This window comes from Pongo abelii, chromosome 2 (genome assembly GCF_028885655.2).
Source record: "Pongo abelii isolate AG06213 chromosome 2, NHGRI_mPonAbe1-v2.0_pri, whole genome shotgun sequence".
In the NCBI taxonomy this organism is placed as follows: Eukaryota; Metazoa; Chordata; class Mammalia; order Primates; family Hominidae; genus Pongo; species Pongo abelii.
Window position 1 is genome coordinate 142069256 of NC_085928.1, and position 13114 is coordinate 142082369.

Genomic DNA, 13114 nt, shown 5'->3' on the forward strand with positions numbered 1-13114 from the left:
CCCATATATAAACCCACACAAATAATGTCTGACTGATTTTTGAGAAAGGCACAAAAACAATTCAATAGAGGAAAGATAGCTTTTTCAAAAAACGTTGCTGAAGCAATTGGACATCCACAGGCACACAAAAAAAAAAAAAAAAAAAAAAAGCTTGACCTAAGTTGCATACAAAAATTAACTCAAAATGTAAGCAGACACAAATGCAAAATGTGAAACTTTTAGTGACACATTATAGGAGAAAATCTTCAGAATATAGGATTAGGCAGAGTTATTAGACTTGACACCAAAAGCATGACCCACATAAGCAAAAATTGACAAATTAGAGTTCATTAAAATTAAACACTTTTGTTCTGTGAACAACCCTGTTAAGAGGATGAAAAGACAAGATACAGAGTAGGAGAAAATATTTACAAACTACATATCTGACAGGATAGTATCTAGAATATATAAAGAACTCTCAAAATTCAAAGTAAAAAAAAGTGATCTAGGACATGGACACAGGACATGAACCAAAGAGGACATAAGATGGCAAATAAGCACATGAAAAGATGCTCAACGTGATTCACCAACAGGGAAACTGAGATTAAAGCCACAATGAGATATCACTACAAACCCATCAGAATGGCTAAAATTAAAAAGTAGTGACAACACCACATGCTGGAGGGGATGTGGAGAAACTGAATCACTCATACACAGTTAGTGAGAATCAAAAATAGAAAAGTTTAGCAGTTTCCAAAAAAACTAAACATGCAACTACCACATGACACAGTAATTGCACTCGTGGGCATTTATCTCTGAGAAACGAAAAATTATATTTACACAAAAGCCTACACAAATGTTTACAGCAATTTTATTTGCAATAACCCAGAACTTGAAACAACCCAGATGTCTCTCAACAGGTAAAAACAGTTAAACAAACTGTAGTATATCCAGACTAAGGAATACTACTGAACAATAAAAATGAACCAACTACTGATAAACACAACCTAGATAAATCTCCGAGAAATTATGTTGAGTGAAAACAGCCAGTGTCGAATGTTTTCATATTGTATGACTCCATTTTTGGAATGACAAAATTGTAAAATGAAGAACAGATTAGTGGTTGCCAGGAATTAATGAGAAGGTTGGGGTGGAAGCAAACTAAATGTGGCTATAAAAGGGCAACATGAAGGATCCTTGTAGTGAATGGAATGCTCCGTATTCTGACTATATTCATGACAACATCCTGATCCTGATACTATATTTTAGTTTTGCAAGATGTTACCATTGGGGAAACTGGGCAAAGGATTCAAGAGATCTATATGTTATTTCTTATACTTGTATGTGATTATCTCAAAGTGAAAAGTTGAATTTAAAAATTGGTGCTTGCTTCTTGTTTAGCTTAGAAAACATTCTGTGAGTTTTCCCAATTTGTCAGAACTTGTAAGAGAAGCAGGGAGGTAAGTGGAAAAATATGAAAATCAAACCTCACCATAAGTCCCACAGGCAATCAAACATTCAGAATTCCTCAGTGAAACCCAGGGGGCACACAAAATGCATCCGGCAGGCTCTAATGAGTTTTTTGGTTTCCAGTTCTAAACACAGAATTGAGTTGGTCCAAGCGTTGTGGGTTACTGTTAAGCTAAACACAGAATTGGTTTCCAATTCTAAACACAGAATTGGTGTTTACAATGGAGAAAAATGTTCATTAAGATGAGTTAAACCAGCAGACAATTACGGTGCTTTGATTCAAGCCATATTAACCTTCCATACCTGTGTTTTCCAGATTATATTTACATTTTATTTTATTTTTTTTTCTGATGGTAATCATATCTTTTTTAGTTATTTATTTTTAACTTTTCTTTTAAATTCAGGGTTAATGTGCAAGTTTGTTATATAGATAAACTCGTGTCATGGGGGTTTATTGTACAGATTATTTTGTCACTCAGGTATTAATCCTAGTATCCATTAGTTATTTTTCCCCCTCCTCCCACCTTCCACCCTCTGGTAGGCCACCATGTCTGTTATTTCCCTTTATGCGTCCATGTGTTCTCATCATTTAGCTCCCACTTATAAGTGACAAAATGTGGTATTTAGTTTTCTGTTCCTGCGTTAGTTTGCTAAGGATAATGACCTCCAGGCTCTATCCATGTTCCCACAAAACAAATCAACTTATTCTTTTTATGGCTGCATAATGTTCCATGGTGTTTATGTACCACATTTTCTTTATCCAGTCTATCATTGATGAGCATTTAGGTTGATTCCATGTCTTCACTATTATGAATAGTGCTGTACTGAACATATGCACGCATGTGTCTTTAACGTAGAATGATTTATATACATTTGCATATATATCCAGTAATGGAATTGCTGGGTCAAATGGTATTTCTGTTTTAAGTTCTTTGAGGAATCCTCACACTGTTTTCCACAATGGCTGAACTCCCACCAACAGTGTATAAGCCTTCCTTTTTCTCCACAACCTCACTAACATCTGTTATTTTTTAACTTTTTAATAACAGCCATTCTGACTAGTGTTAGATAGTATCTCACTGTGGTTTTTTTTGATTTGCATTTCTCTAATGATCAGTGATTTTTAGCTTTTTTTCATATGCTTGTTGGCCACATGTCTGTCTTCTTTTGAAAAGTTTCTGTTCATGTCTTTGGCCTACTTTTTAATGGTTTTTTTTTTTTTTTTGTAAATTTGTTTAAGTTCCTTACAGATGTTGGATGTTAGACTTTTGTCAGATGCAAATAGTATGCTACATTTTCTCCAATTCTGTAGGTTGTCTATTTACTCTGTTGATAGTTTCTTTTGCTGTGCAGAAGCTCATTAGTTTAATTAGATTGCATTTATCAATTTTTGCTTTTTTTGTAATGGCTTTTGGCATCTTCATCATGAAATCTTTGCCCATTCCTATGTCCAGAATGGCATTGCATAGGTTGTCTTCTAGGGTTTTTATAGTTTTGGGTTTTACATTTAAGTCTTTGATCCTCAACAAAATACTGGAAAACAGAATCCAGCAACACATCGAAAGGCTTATCCACCATGATCCAGTAGGCTATATCCTTGGGATGCAAGGTTGGTTCAACATATGCAAATCAATAAATCTGATTCATCACATAGAACTAAAGACAAAAACCACATGATCATCTCAATAGATGCAGAAAAGGCTTTCAGTAAAATTCAACACCTCTGCTAAACTTTTCTGTTAAAAACTCTCAATAAACTAGGTATTCGAGGAACATACCTCAAAATAATAAGAGCCATCTATGACAAAACCACAGCAAACATCATACTGAATGCGCAAACACTGGAAGCATTCCCCTTGAAAACTGGCACAAGACAAGGATGTCCTCTCTCACCATTCCTATTCAACACAGTATTGGAAGTCCTGGGCAGACCAATCAGGCAAGAGAAATAAATAAAGTTGCATCAAAATAGGAAGACAGAAAGTCAAACTATCCCTGGTTGCAGAAGACATTATTCTATATCTAGAAAACCCCAGTCTCAGACCAAAAGCTTCTTAAGCTGATAAACAACTTCAGCGAAGTCTCAGGATACAAAATCAACAAACAGAAATCACTAGCACTCCCCAAGAGCCAAATCGGGAATGCAATCCCATTCACAGTTGCCGCAAAAAGAATAAAACACCTAGGAATAGAGCTAACCAGGGAGGTAAAAAATCTCTACAAGGAGAACTACAAAACAGTGCTCAAAGAAATCAGAGATGACATAAACAAATGGAAAAACATTCCATACTCATGGATACGAAGAATCAATATCATTAAAATGACCATACTGCCTGGGGCAATTTATAGATTTAATGCTATTCCTATCAAGCTACCAATGACACTCTTCACAGAACTAGGAAAAACTATTTTAAAATTTATATGGAACGAAGAAAAAGCCCAAATAGCCAAGGCAATCCTAAACAAAAAGAACAAAGCTGGAGGCATCATGTTACTTGACTTCAAACTATACTACAAGGCTACAGTAACCAAAACAGCATGCTACTGTTACAAAAACAGGTACATAGACCAATGTAACAGAATAGACAGCCCAGAAATGGGGCCACATACCTACAACCATCTGATCATTGACAAAGGTGACAAAAACAAGCAACGGAGAAAGGACTCGCTTATTCAATAAACGGTGCTGGGATAACTGGCTAGCCATCTGCAGGAGATTGAAACTGGGCCCCTTCCTTACATCTTAGCCATTTTTTTGACATTTAATTATCCTTTTATTGTCCTTTCTTTTCTTCTTTTTTATTATTTTAAGTTCCGGGATACAAGTGCAAAATGTGTAGGTTTGTTACATAGGTATGCAGGTGCCATGGTGGTTTGCTACACTTATCAACACGTCATCTAGGTTGTAAGCCCTGCATGCATTAGCTATTTGTCCTAATGCTCTCCCTCTCCTCACCCCCACCCTCCAACTGGCCCCGGTGTGTGTTGTTCCCCTCCCCATGTCCATGTGTTCTTATTGTTCATCTCCCCACTTATGAGTGAGAACATGCACACCTTAGCCATTTTTATGCTTGATCATGTTTGCCCTTCAACAGGGGATATTTGATTAGAGTTTCCCTAAAGCAGTGATGTTCAACATGATAGCTACTGACCATATGTGGCTAATGAGCATTTGAAATATACCTAGTCTGAACTGAGATGTACTATAAGTATAAAATATGCACCCCATATTGAAGAATAAATATTAAAACATAAAGTATCTCATTAATAATTTTTATATTGATTTCATGTTGAAATAGTATTTTTGATATATTGGGTTAAATAAAATATATTATTAAAATTAATTCCATCTTTTTCTTTTTACTTTTTAAAAATGTTGCTATTAGAACATCTAAAATTACATTTAAGGTTCATAGTATATTTCTTTTGGATGGCACTGCCCTAGAGGTTGAAACATGGCTCTGAATTAATTTCAAACAAGTTGCTGGTGGTGAATAAATATTTTTTGATGGCTGTAAAACAGGGTAATTATAACTTTATAACTTCATGAACAGACTTAAAAGACATTTACTTCTCAGCTTTAGAATAAAGGAGGTATTCTCAGTTGGGTCTCTATAGTCCCTAGATTTGCTGAAAAGCATTAAATAGGTAGAAACTAGGTGCTCTAGGGAACTGCCAAATATATTTCCTAAGACAGAACTGGGATGGAGAATTTTTTGCGTTACAGCCTGGAGTAAATTAGAAGGCAGCTGGAAGGAGCCTCCAAATTCAAAGAAATGTTCCTTTCACAAATTAAAATAAAAAAGCTGGCCCAGATTTTTGCTTATGACAGGCTCACACATCTTTTTGTTTCTGCCAGATCACGTTATTTGTGCCAGATGTGAAAAGTTTCCAGTGAAAACAGGCATATTTGTTAAAAAGCCAGGCTTGCTCTGCATGACACATTAACTTTTAAAGGTGGAAGGGAAATTTTTTACTAATGCAGTATTAAAACACCACTCAGGAAAGCAGCACTTGCGCAGAGTGCTTTTGTGCATTCGAGATGCTTGTCTGTCGACTTGACTTGTCCTCCCTTCACCCTGCTCCAGAGTTTGCATGCAAGCTTGACAAAAGGGTAAGAAGTAATGGTTGGTGCCCTGAGCACCTCTTCGTCCTTCTTCAACAGCATCAGGGGCTATATCCAGGGCCCGAGAGGGTCACACTTTCTCACCTCCTCCCACAGTGCCCAGCCAACAGCTGAATGCTTGCCTTTGCTGTATACTAAAAGGGCTCATGACAAATTATTCCCAGGTGTAGTGTCATAAAGCAGGCTGTAGCTTTTCAGTTAAAAAACTATACAAATAAATCATATAATGCTGAATAATACTTTACAAAAAGCAAACATAGATTATAATAATTTAAGGTAAAAAATATACTGCAAATTTTATAGGATGGTCAAAAATGTATAAGGAGACTGACGTACTAAAATATACAAGTGCAGCAAACACAAATACAATTCCATCACCACATATTTGACCTAACATAACATGTTAGCATAAATAAAGAGTGAACATTTAATAATAGTTTTTCTTGCCTTCTTAAAACTTAGAAGGGAGATGATTTGGATATCCTACTTCTCTGTAGAAGACTTTTCAAGGAAGTCTGAAATAATACCTTCTATTTCCTCTCAATACATATTTCCTAATTTTTTTTCTTTTTCTGGAGACAGAGTCTCGCTCTGTCACCAGGCTGGAGTGCAGTGGTACGATCTTGGCTCAATGCAATCTCTGTCTCCCGGGTTCAAGCAATACTCCTGCCTCAGTCTCCCCAGTAGCTGGGACTACAGGCGCACACCGCCATGCCTGGTTAATTTTTTTTTTTTTTTTTTTTTTTTTGTATTTTAGTAGAGATGGGGTTTCACCATGTTGCCCAGGCTGGTCTTGAACTCCTGAGCTCAGGCAATCCACCCACCTTGGTCTCCCGAAGTGCTGGGATTACAGGCATGAGCCACTGTGCCTGGTCATATTTCCTAATTTTTATTATATGGGCCACATGTAACTATGTTTACAGTGATTTGTAACAACAGACTCAGTAGTATATAATTTATAGACGAAAATTCAAAAAATCATGAATATCTCACAAAATGTTGGTCCCATTTCTACTTGTGTTTCTCCAGTGACAGAACTCAAGTCCTCCTGAAGAAGCTGATTCCACTTTTAGGTTTATTAGCATGTTTCCCCTTTCCCTGAGTTTTGGGCTGTTTTCCTGTATCTTTACACTTATGTGTCCTAATTCCTTCTAGGAAACCAACGGACAAGGCAAATCCTTCTTCCTTATGACAGCTCCTTCATGTCCACAGGGAGCTCTAATGTTCCAGGTTCTCTAAAGAACAAGAATCTGAGAAAGTTGAAGGAACGGTCTACACTCTTGTGTGCAGAGGTGTTGAAGCGTTTTAGGAACTACCTAATCTTTCACAAAGATAAATACCTCTCATCAGACTATATTTAAATACAGACATAAATACGCCTTATTGAAAAGAATCACCCGGTTCATGTAGAGAAAGTTTCTCTCTCACAAGTAATGTTTTTGTTCAGTGTTAGTGTAGTGCACCGGGCTACAATAAATTCAAATAAGTAATCATCCTTACATGTGCATACAACTTCTTCTTGAAAGCTATCCTTTGTGTTGCCCGCTCACACATGATCTGCAAAGCGCGTTCCGCCAAACCTACTGTTCTCATACAGTGGTGGATTCTGCCAGGTCCAAGGCGGCCTTGGGAAATTTCAAATCCCCTACCTTCACCTGGGAAGAAAGGGGAAAAAAAGGGGGAATGTGAAAATGGCCTAGCCCATTCCTTCTGTTATTTATACAAATCCTGGGAAAGTGATGAGCTGCCCTTAATAAAAATGGCTTTCTGGTGAAAAAAAGTCAGTTCTATAATAAGGTTCACTATGAATTCATAGGAATTTTGATTTCTATGTTTTTAAAACCACCACCATTAAACATTTCAAATTTCAGAACTGTCTCTTAAGTATGTACTATGCATAAGCTATTTTATTAATGCTGCAATAGATACAAAGTTGGAATAACACATAGTCCCTATACTAGGAGTTTAGAATCCAGAAGAGCAGGCAAGGGTAAGAGATACAGAGAGAAACAAAGAAAGGCAAAGGAAGAAGAGATTTTCTGTTCATCATTATAACCTTAGGGCCTGGCAGGTATCAGGGGCTTGGTGAATGGATGGGATGAACACAAAAACATTCCTGGAAGAGGTGGTATTCTAGAGGTTCTTTGAAAGGGATATAGGATTCTAATAAGCAAGAGGATGGCATACAGTGTTCGAAGTTATTTATGCTTCTAACTTATATCTAAGACTTGAATTCATAAAGTACTGAGATTTTCTTAAAACAAATAAAGGCCTACAGATCATGTTCTAGGAGAAAGTGTATTGCTCTGAATTATATAATTTTCATATTATCTTTTCAATTGATGTGATATACAAAACCACATCCAACACTTAAATAAAACCTCACCATTCCATGTAAGAAAATCCACCAAATAGAAAACTTTCCCTTGACAAATGGAGTAAACAAGAAGGGAAACTATTAGGTTGGTGCAAAAGTAATTGCGGCTTTTGCCAAAAACTGCAATTACCTTGGTGCAAAAGTAATTGCAGTTCAAAAACTGCAATAACTTTTGTACCACCCTAATATCTAAATCAAGGTAGACTTCAGGTCTAAATATGGAAAGACTTATCTTTTCCAGATTTAGAGCTGAAATATTAATGTACAATACTGAAGAATCATTTCCAAATTCAACTCACCTAGTATTAGATTTGTGGCAGGAACTCGCACTTGATTAAAATGGATCTCAAAATGTCCTCCATGAAAATTATCTATAAAATTTAGAGCAAAAGGAGTTGACTAAAAAAGAGTCACATATTCTTAATCTGCTGAAATATAATTACTTGAAGAAAATAGGATTTCAAAGATCCATATGGCATGAACATTCTGAGGTAAGCCTCAGCCCTGAACCCCAGGACCCAGCAGCCCAGAAAACTCATCAACTGTTCAAGAAGAGAAACCCTTTGATCCAGACATTTTCTAATTCATTCTCTGAAGTACAATTTCAGAGAGCTAGGAAAAAGGAAGACTAGGCTCCATAGCTCCAGCCAGAGTATTTTATTTGTTTTATTATTGCTGCTCCTTTGAAATATTTTACATATGGGGTTCCAAACAATTTGCATGGAAAAAAGTTTCAATGTTTCAAAACTTAAAAATGAGTAACGTAATCCAAGTTTCTTATTTTATCATTGTGGAAACCAACGCCTAAAGATGAGAAGGGCCTGCTTGAGGGGAAAGAGCAGGCTTGGCATTAGTGATGATACAGAAACTGGACCTTCAGGTAGGTTTACTCCCAGTCTAGACTTGTTCCACTGTGTGTTTGTCTCTTGAAAATACTGGCATTTGAACCACTGAGGCCAGGAACATGTTCACATTTTATCTTTGCATCACCCCTTCTCCCTGCCAAGTTCTAGAGATAATCTCATGCTAACTCTACACCCTTTTCCTGTCAGAGGAGACAATAATCAGCCTTCTCTACACTGTTTCTTTTGGCCTTGGACACAGGGAGTTGGAGAGGTGCTAGTAAAGTTTACATACTGAATACTCAAATGTAGCCTCTGCAGTGGAAACTATTTGCAGCTCAACTACATTATAAATGCATTTTTGGTATCTTTGAGGCCGTTTCACTGCAACCCAACAATTTCCTACATGCAATTTTCTCCAGCAAGCTTGCTCATCCCATCTTGCCACCTATACTTACCCTGTGGGTACACCCTACAGCTGCATCTTACTGATAAGTGATTCTATAAAACTGCAAGTCTTATATCTGCCACTTGAACATATTCATTAGTCATATTCAATGATAAAAAGAAAGCCAGGGGCCGGGCCCGGTGGCTCATGCCTATAATCCCAGCACTTTGGGAGGCTGAGGAGGGTGGATTACCTGAGATCAGGAGTTCGAGACCAGCCTGAGCAACATGGTGAAAGCCCGTCTCTACTAAAAATACAAAAATTAGCTGGGCATGGTGGCTAAGCAAATACTTGCTGAGAGAGTGATCTTAGCAAATATTTATTGGACACAATGAACACGTGCCACAGTAGGTGGCAGGAAACAAATGGATCTTTGCTTCTTAGAAGTCCCACCCAAGGGCAGAGGAAGGAGAAGTTTTGCATTCAAATAAGTCAAAAACTCATTGCTTTTTAACAGTTCTTGTAAGTTGATTGATTAAGAGGGCTAAAATTAGAGACAAAAATAATTTTATTGTGGATTATCTGTGCATTAATCCATTTTTATGAATGACAGAGAGAAGACTGGTAGCGTTGCTCTTCCTTAAATACAATCTGCCCTTTCCCAAAAAGGCAGAATTTATATTCTATAAATTCTATAATTTATATAATTATAAATTACATAAATGCTATACTATTTCTTTTTATTGGCTGTACTCTGAACTCCACCAGCATTTATATTAAGACAGTTGTCAGAGACAAAGGAATATCTAAGAATCTATCTTATGCATTAAAATGCTATTGCCTTCAACGTTACTGCATATTCTAGCCTTCCTGCTTGCTAATGCATGGTCATATTTATTGAATACCTACCTGTGTAGCCAAAAACTGACAAAGGTCTTATTATTTCTACTCCAGGTGTGTTCATGGGAACAAGAATCATGCTGTGCTGTTTGTGTCTAGTCAAAAGAAAAATCGTGTTAGAAAAAGTTTGCTAAGAAGAAAAATAAAACATAATAAGCAGAATCACAATTGTCTTTTTGATGTTTTCATGTAGTCATGTAAGCAGTGATGACTGGAATGGGAACTGTGTAAAAGACATACACCAACATAGTCTGATGCAGACTGTGATCTGGAACCGAAACAATGATTTGAAAAATAAATGAGTTGTTTGATTGAGGCTTCTCACTGCTCAACAATGGTAACTGGGAACTTATATATATAATTAAACATTTCAAGACTATTGCCTTTGATCTAAACATCTAATCACTTCATTACGCAGGTCTGAAAAAATTTATGTCTGATAATTTAATCCAAACAGCTTTGATAATTTAGCAACACTTTCTAATACTGAAAATTCCACAGCGAAGAATGTTCAGCAATATGCCCTACGATGTTTTCCAAATACACCTGTTAGAAAATACTTGTGAAATACAAATATATGACATTTACTCTCATATTTTACATTATGATTTATGAGTCCAAACAGTGAATTTTAAGTAAATTACATAGATAGGAGGAAAGATTGACTCATTCCTACACAGGTTTCTCAATCAGAATTGTTTAATTACCTGGAGAGAGAAGTATTTTGAGTTCTTCCCAAAACAATTGCAATTTTGCACTTGGGATTCCCAGCTCCTAAAACCAAGGGGAACACAAGCAGATTATAAAAGGAAATTTCTAGTTCAACATTTCACCTTGAAGGTTCTAATCCTTCCCACTTTACCTATGTCAGAAAACAAATAGAGAGAACATTCTTGATTCATTAAGACAATAATTCTTTTGTAACACTCTATATCATCCAAGAAAAATGATTAGGCAAGGCCAAGAATGGACTCCATCAATGAAAGCTGCTACACAAAAATAACCAGAAGTCAAAGCAGCATGAAAGAGCTGCCACCTCTCCCATTTACACCATTTCAGACATCAGCATGCTAGAAAAGCTGAGAAATTTTATATGTCTAATATAATATTTTATATGTCAATGTATATGAGGCTGTGATCCTACTTTCAATAAGCCTGGTTCTTTTATTAATTTCTTAAGGGTCAAATTTTAAAAATATTTTTTCATTTTAATGCAAAATTTTATTTTATCACAGTTCAGGGGTCTGTGGCAATTGCCTACAAGGGTCTTTTTGCAAAAAATACTTTCCATGTTTACTAGTAAGTCTAAGCATCTAGTCCCTTGGGAAAACTACCATTTAACTAGATTTTCAATTACAAGGCTGCACGTAACTGGATCATATTAAGTTAAACACATCTGTAAAAAGTCTCAAACAAATGATCGGATTCTTTTTTCTCATTTTTTATAAAAAGAGGTTTGAGGAGATTTGAAATCATATAAAGATTTAATGAGAAATGTTAGGAATTATGTCAAATAGTTGAATAATATTATAAAATTCCAGGAGTTAAAAGGATAAACTCCATGGAACATATTAAAGGACATTGCAGGAATGTAATCAGTAAGTTCAGACTGTGGGAAATCTATAACACAACTAATCCAGTTTCTTCAACAATTAAATTGCAATAAAAAGAAAAAAGAGAGATAGAGAAGTAGCTTGTAGGATCAAAAGAGAGAGACTTAAAAGGCATATCAACCAACAGCAATTTTCAGACCTTACTTAGATCCTAATTCAATCAAACAAAATAAAAAGTATTAATGGTAATTATTAAGCAACTGGAAATGTGAATAGTTATTGGATATGTCATGATATTAAGTAATTTTAGGTGTGCTAATAGTATTGTGGTTATATTTTTTAAAGAGCTCTTACAGAGATACATACTAAAATATTTGCGAAGGAAATGACGTGATGTCTGAGATTTATTTCAAAATATTATGGGGAGAAGATGGGGAGAAGTTAATAACAGATAAAACCTCAACCAGCTACCCTTTCTTTTCTCTTAAGTGTGAATAGAAAATCAAGAATCCGTAGTATGTAAAAAGAACCTGCAATATTAAAGAGAATGACTGGCCAAAAATGTAAGAGACACTTAGAGCCAAAACATGAAGTCTAACATCAGAGTAAAAAGAGTGAAATAAAGAGAAAACAGAGAAAAACAGAGGGAATAATTTATTGAAGAAATGTATAGAAGAACATTTTTCTAGAACTGAAGAAAAACATCTTCAGATTGAAAAAGCCATTGACTAGCAAGAAGAATCTATTAGATAAATGCTTGTGACATTTCAAAATATCAACAAAGGAGGGGAAATCTTAAAAGGTTTCAGAGAGAATAAAACAAGCCAACTAAAAGGACTGAGGATTAGTCTGGCATCAGACTTCTCAACAGCCACCAGGGAGGCTAGATGAAAATGAATAGTTCAACTTAGAATTCTATACTTGTCCAAACTATCAATTTATGTAATGGAAGAATAAATACATATTCAGATATGTAAGATCTCAGAGAATTTAACTATTATGTACTTTTTCTCAAAAAAATAAGAATATACTCGAGCAAAATAAGGGAGTAAATCAAGAGAAAGGAAGTCCTAGAATCCAAAAGATACTGGATCCCAGGAAAGTATTATCTGAAAATCCTAGAATAATTGCATCAAAGTATGCCTAAAGGGTAATCAGTCCAGATTGGAAAATAAATACTCAAGTCTTTAAGAGAGAGGTCTCCAGGAAAGAAAGTCAATAGAAGTAAAGGTGCAATCTAGAGATGTGTGTGTATGTAAGGGGAAGGAGATATTATAAAAGCAAATAATGCAAATAAAGAGACATGGCAATTAGAAACTCCAGGAAAATAATGTTGAAATGCACAAGTGAACTGTGGTCCAAATATAAAATAATGTGACATGAATATATAGTATATGAGAAAAGCATTCTAATTGACCTTGATTCTAGAAACAGACCTTAGAATGGCCCAGGTGATTTTATATTACATCAGTTAGAGAA

General features: G+C 35.7%; 1 protein-coding gene across 3 annotated transcripts in view; it reads right to left on the bottom strand.

The window, feature by feature from the left end:
• Positions 1 to 13114, bottom strand: part of ACAD11 (acyl-CoA dehydrogenase family member 11) — a 112754-nt gene that overhangs the window by 16740 nt on the left and 82900 nt on the right. For all 3 annotated transcript variants that reach the window (XM_009239318.4, XM_054550348.2, NM_001132931.2), the window contains 4 exon segments: positions 10790 to 10856; positions 10092 to 10177; positions 8252 to 8323; positions 7076 to 7230 (listed from right to left, as the gene is read on the bottom strand). In XM_009239318.4, coding sequence (XP_009237593.3) covers positions 7076 to 7230; positions 8252 to 8323; positions 10092 to 10177; positions 10790 to 10856 — 380 coding nt within the window.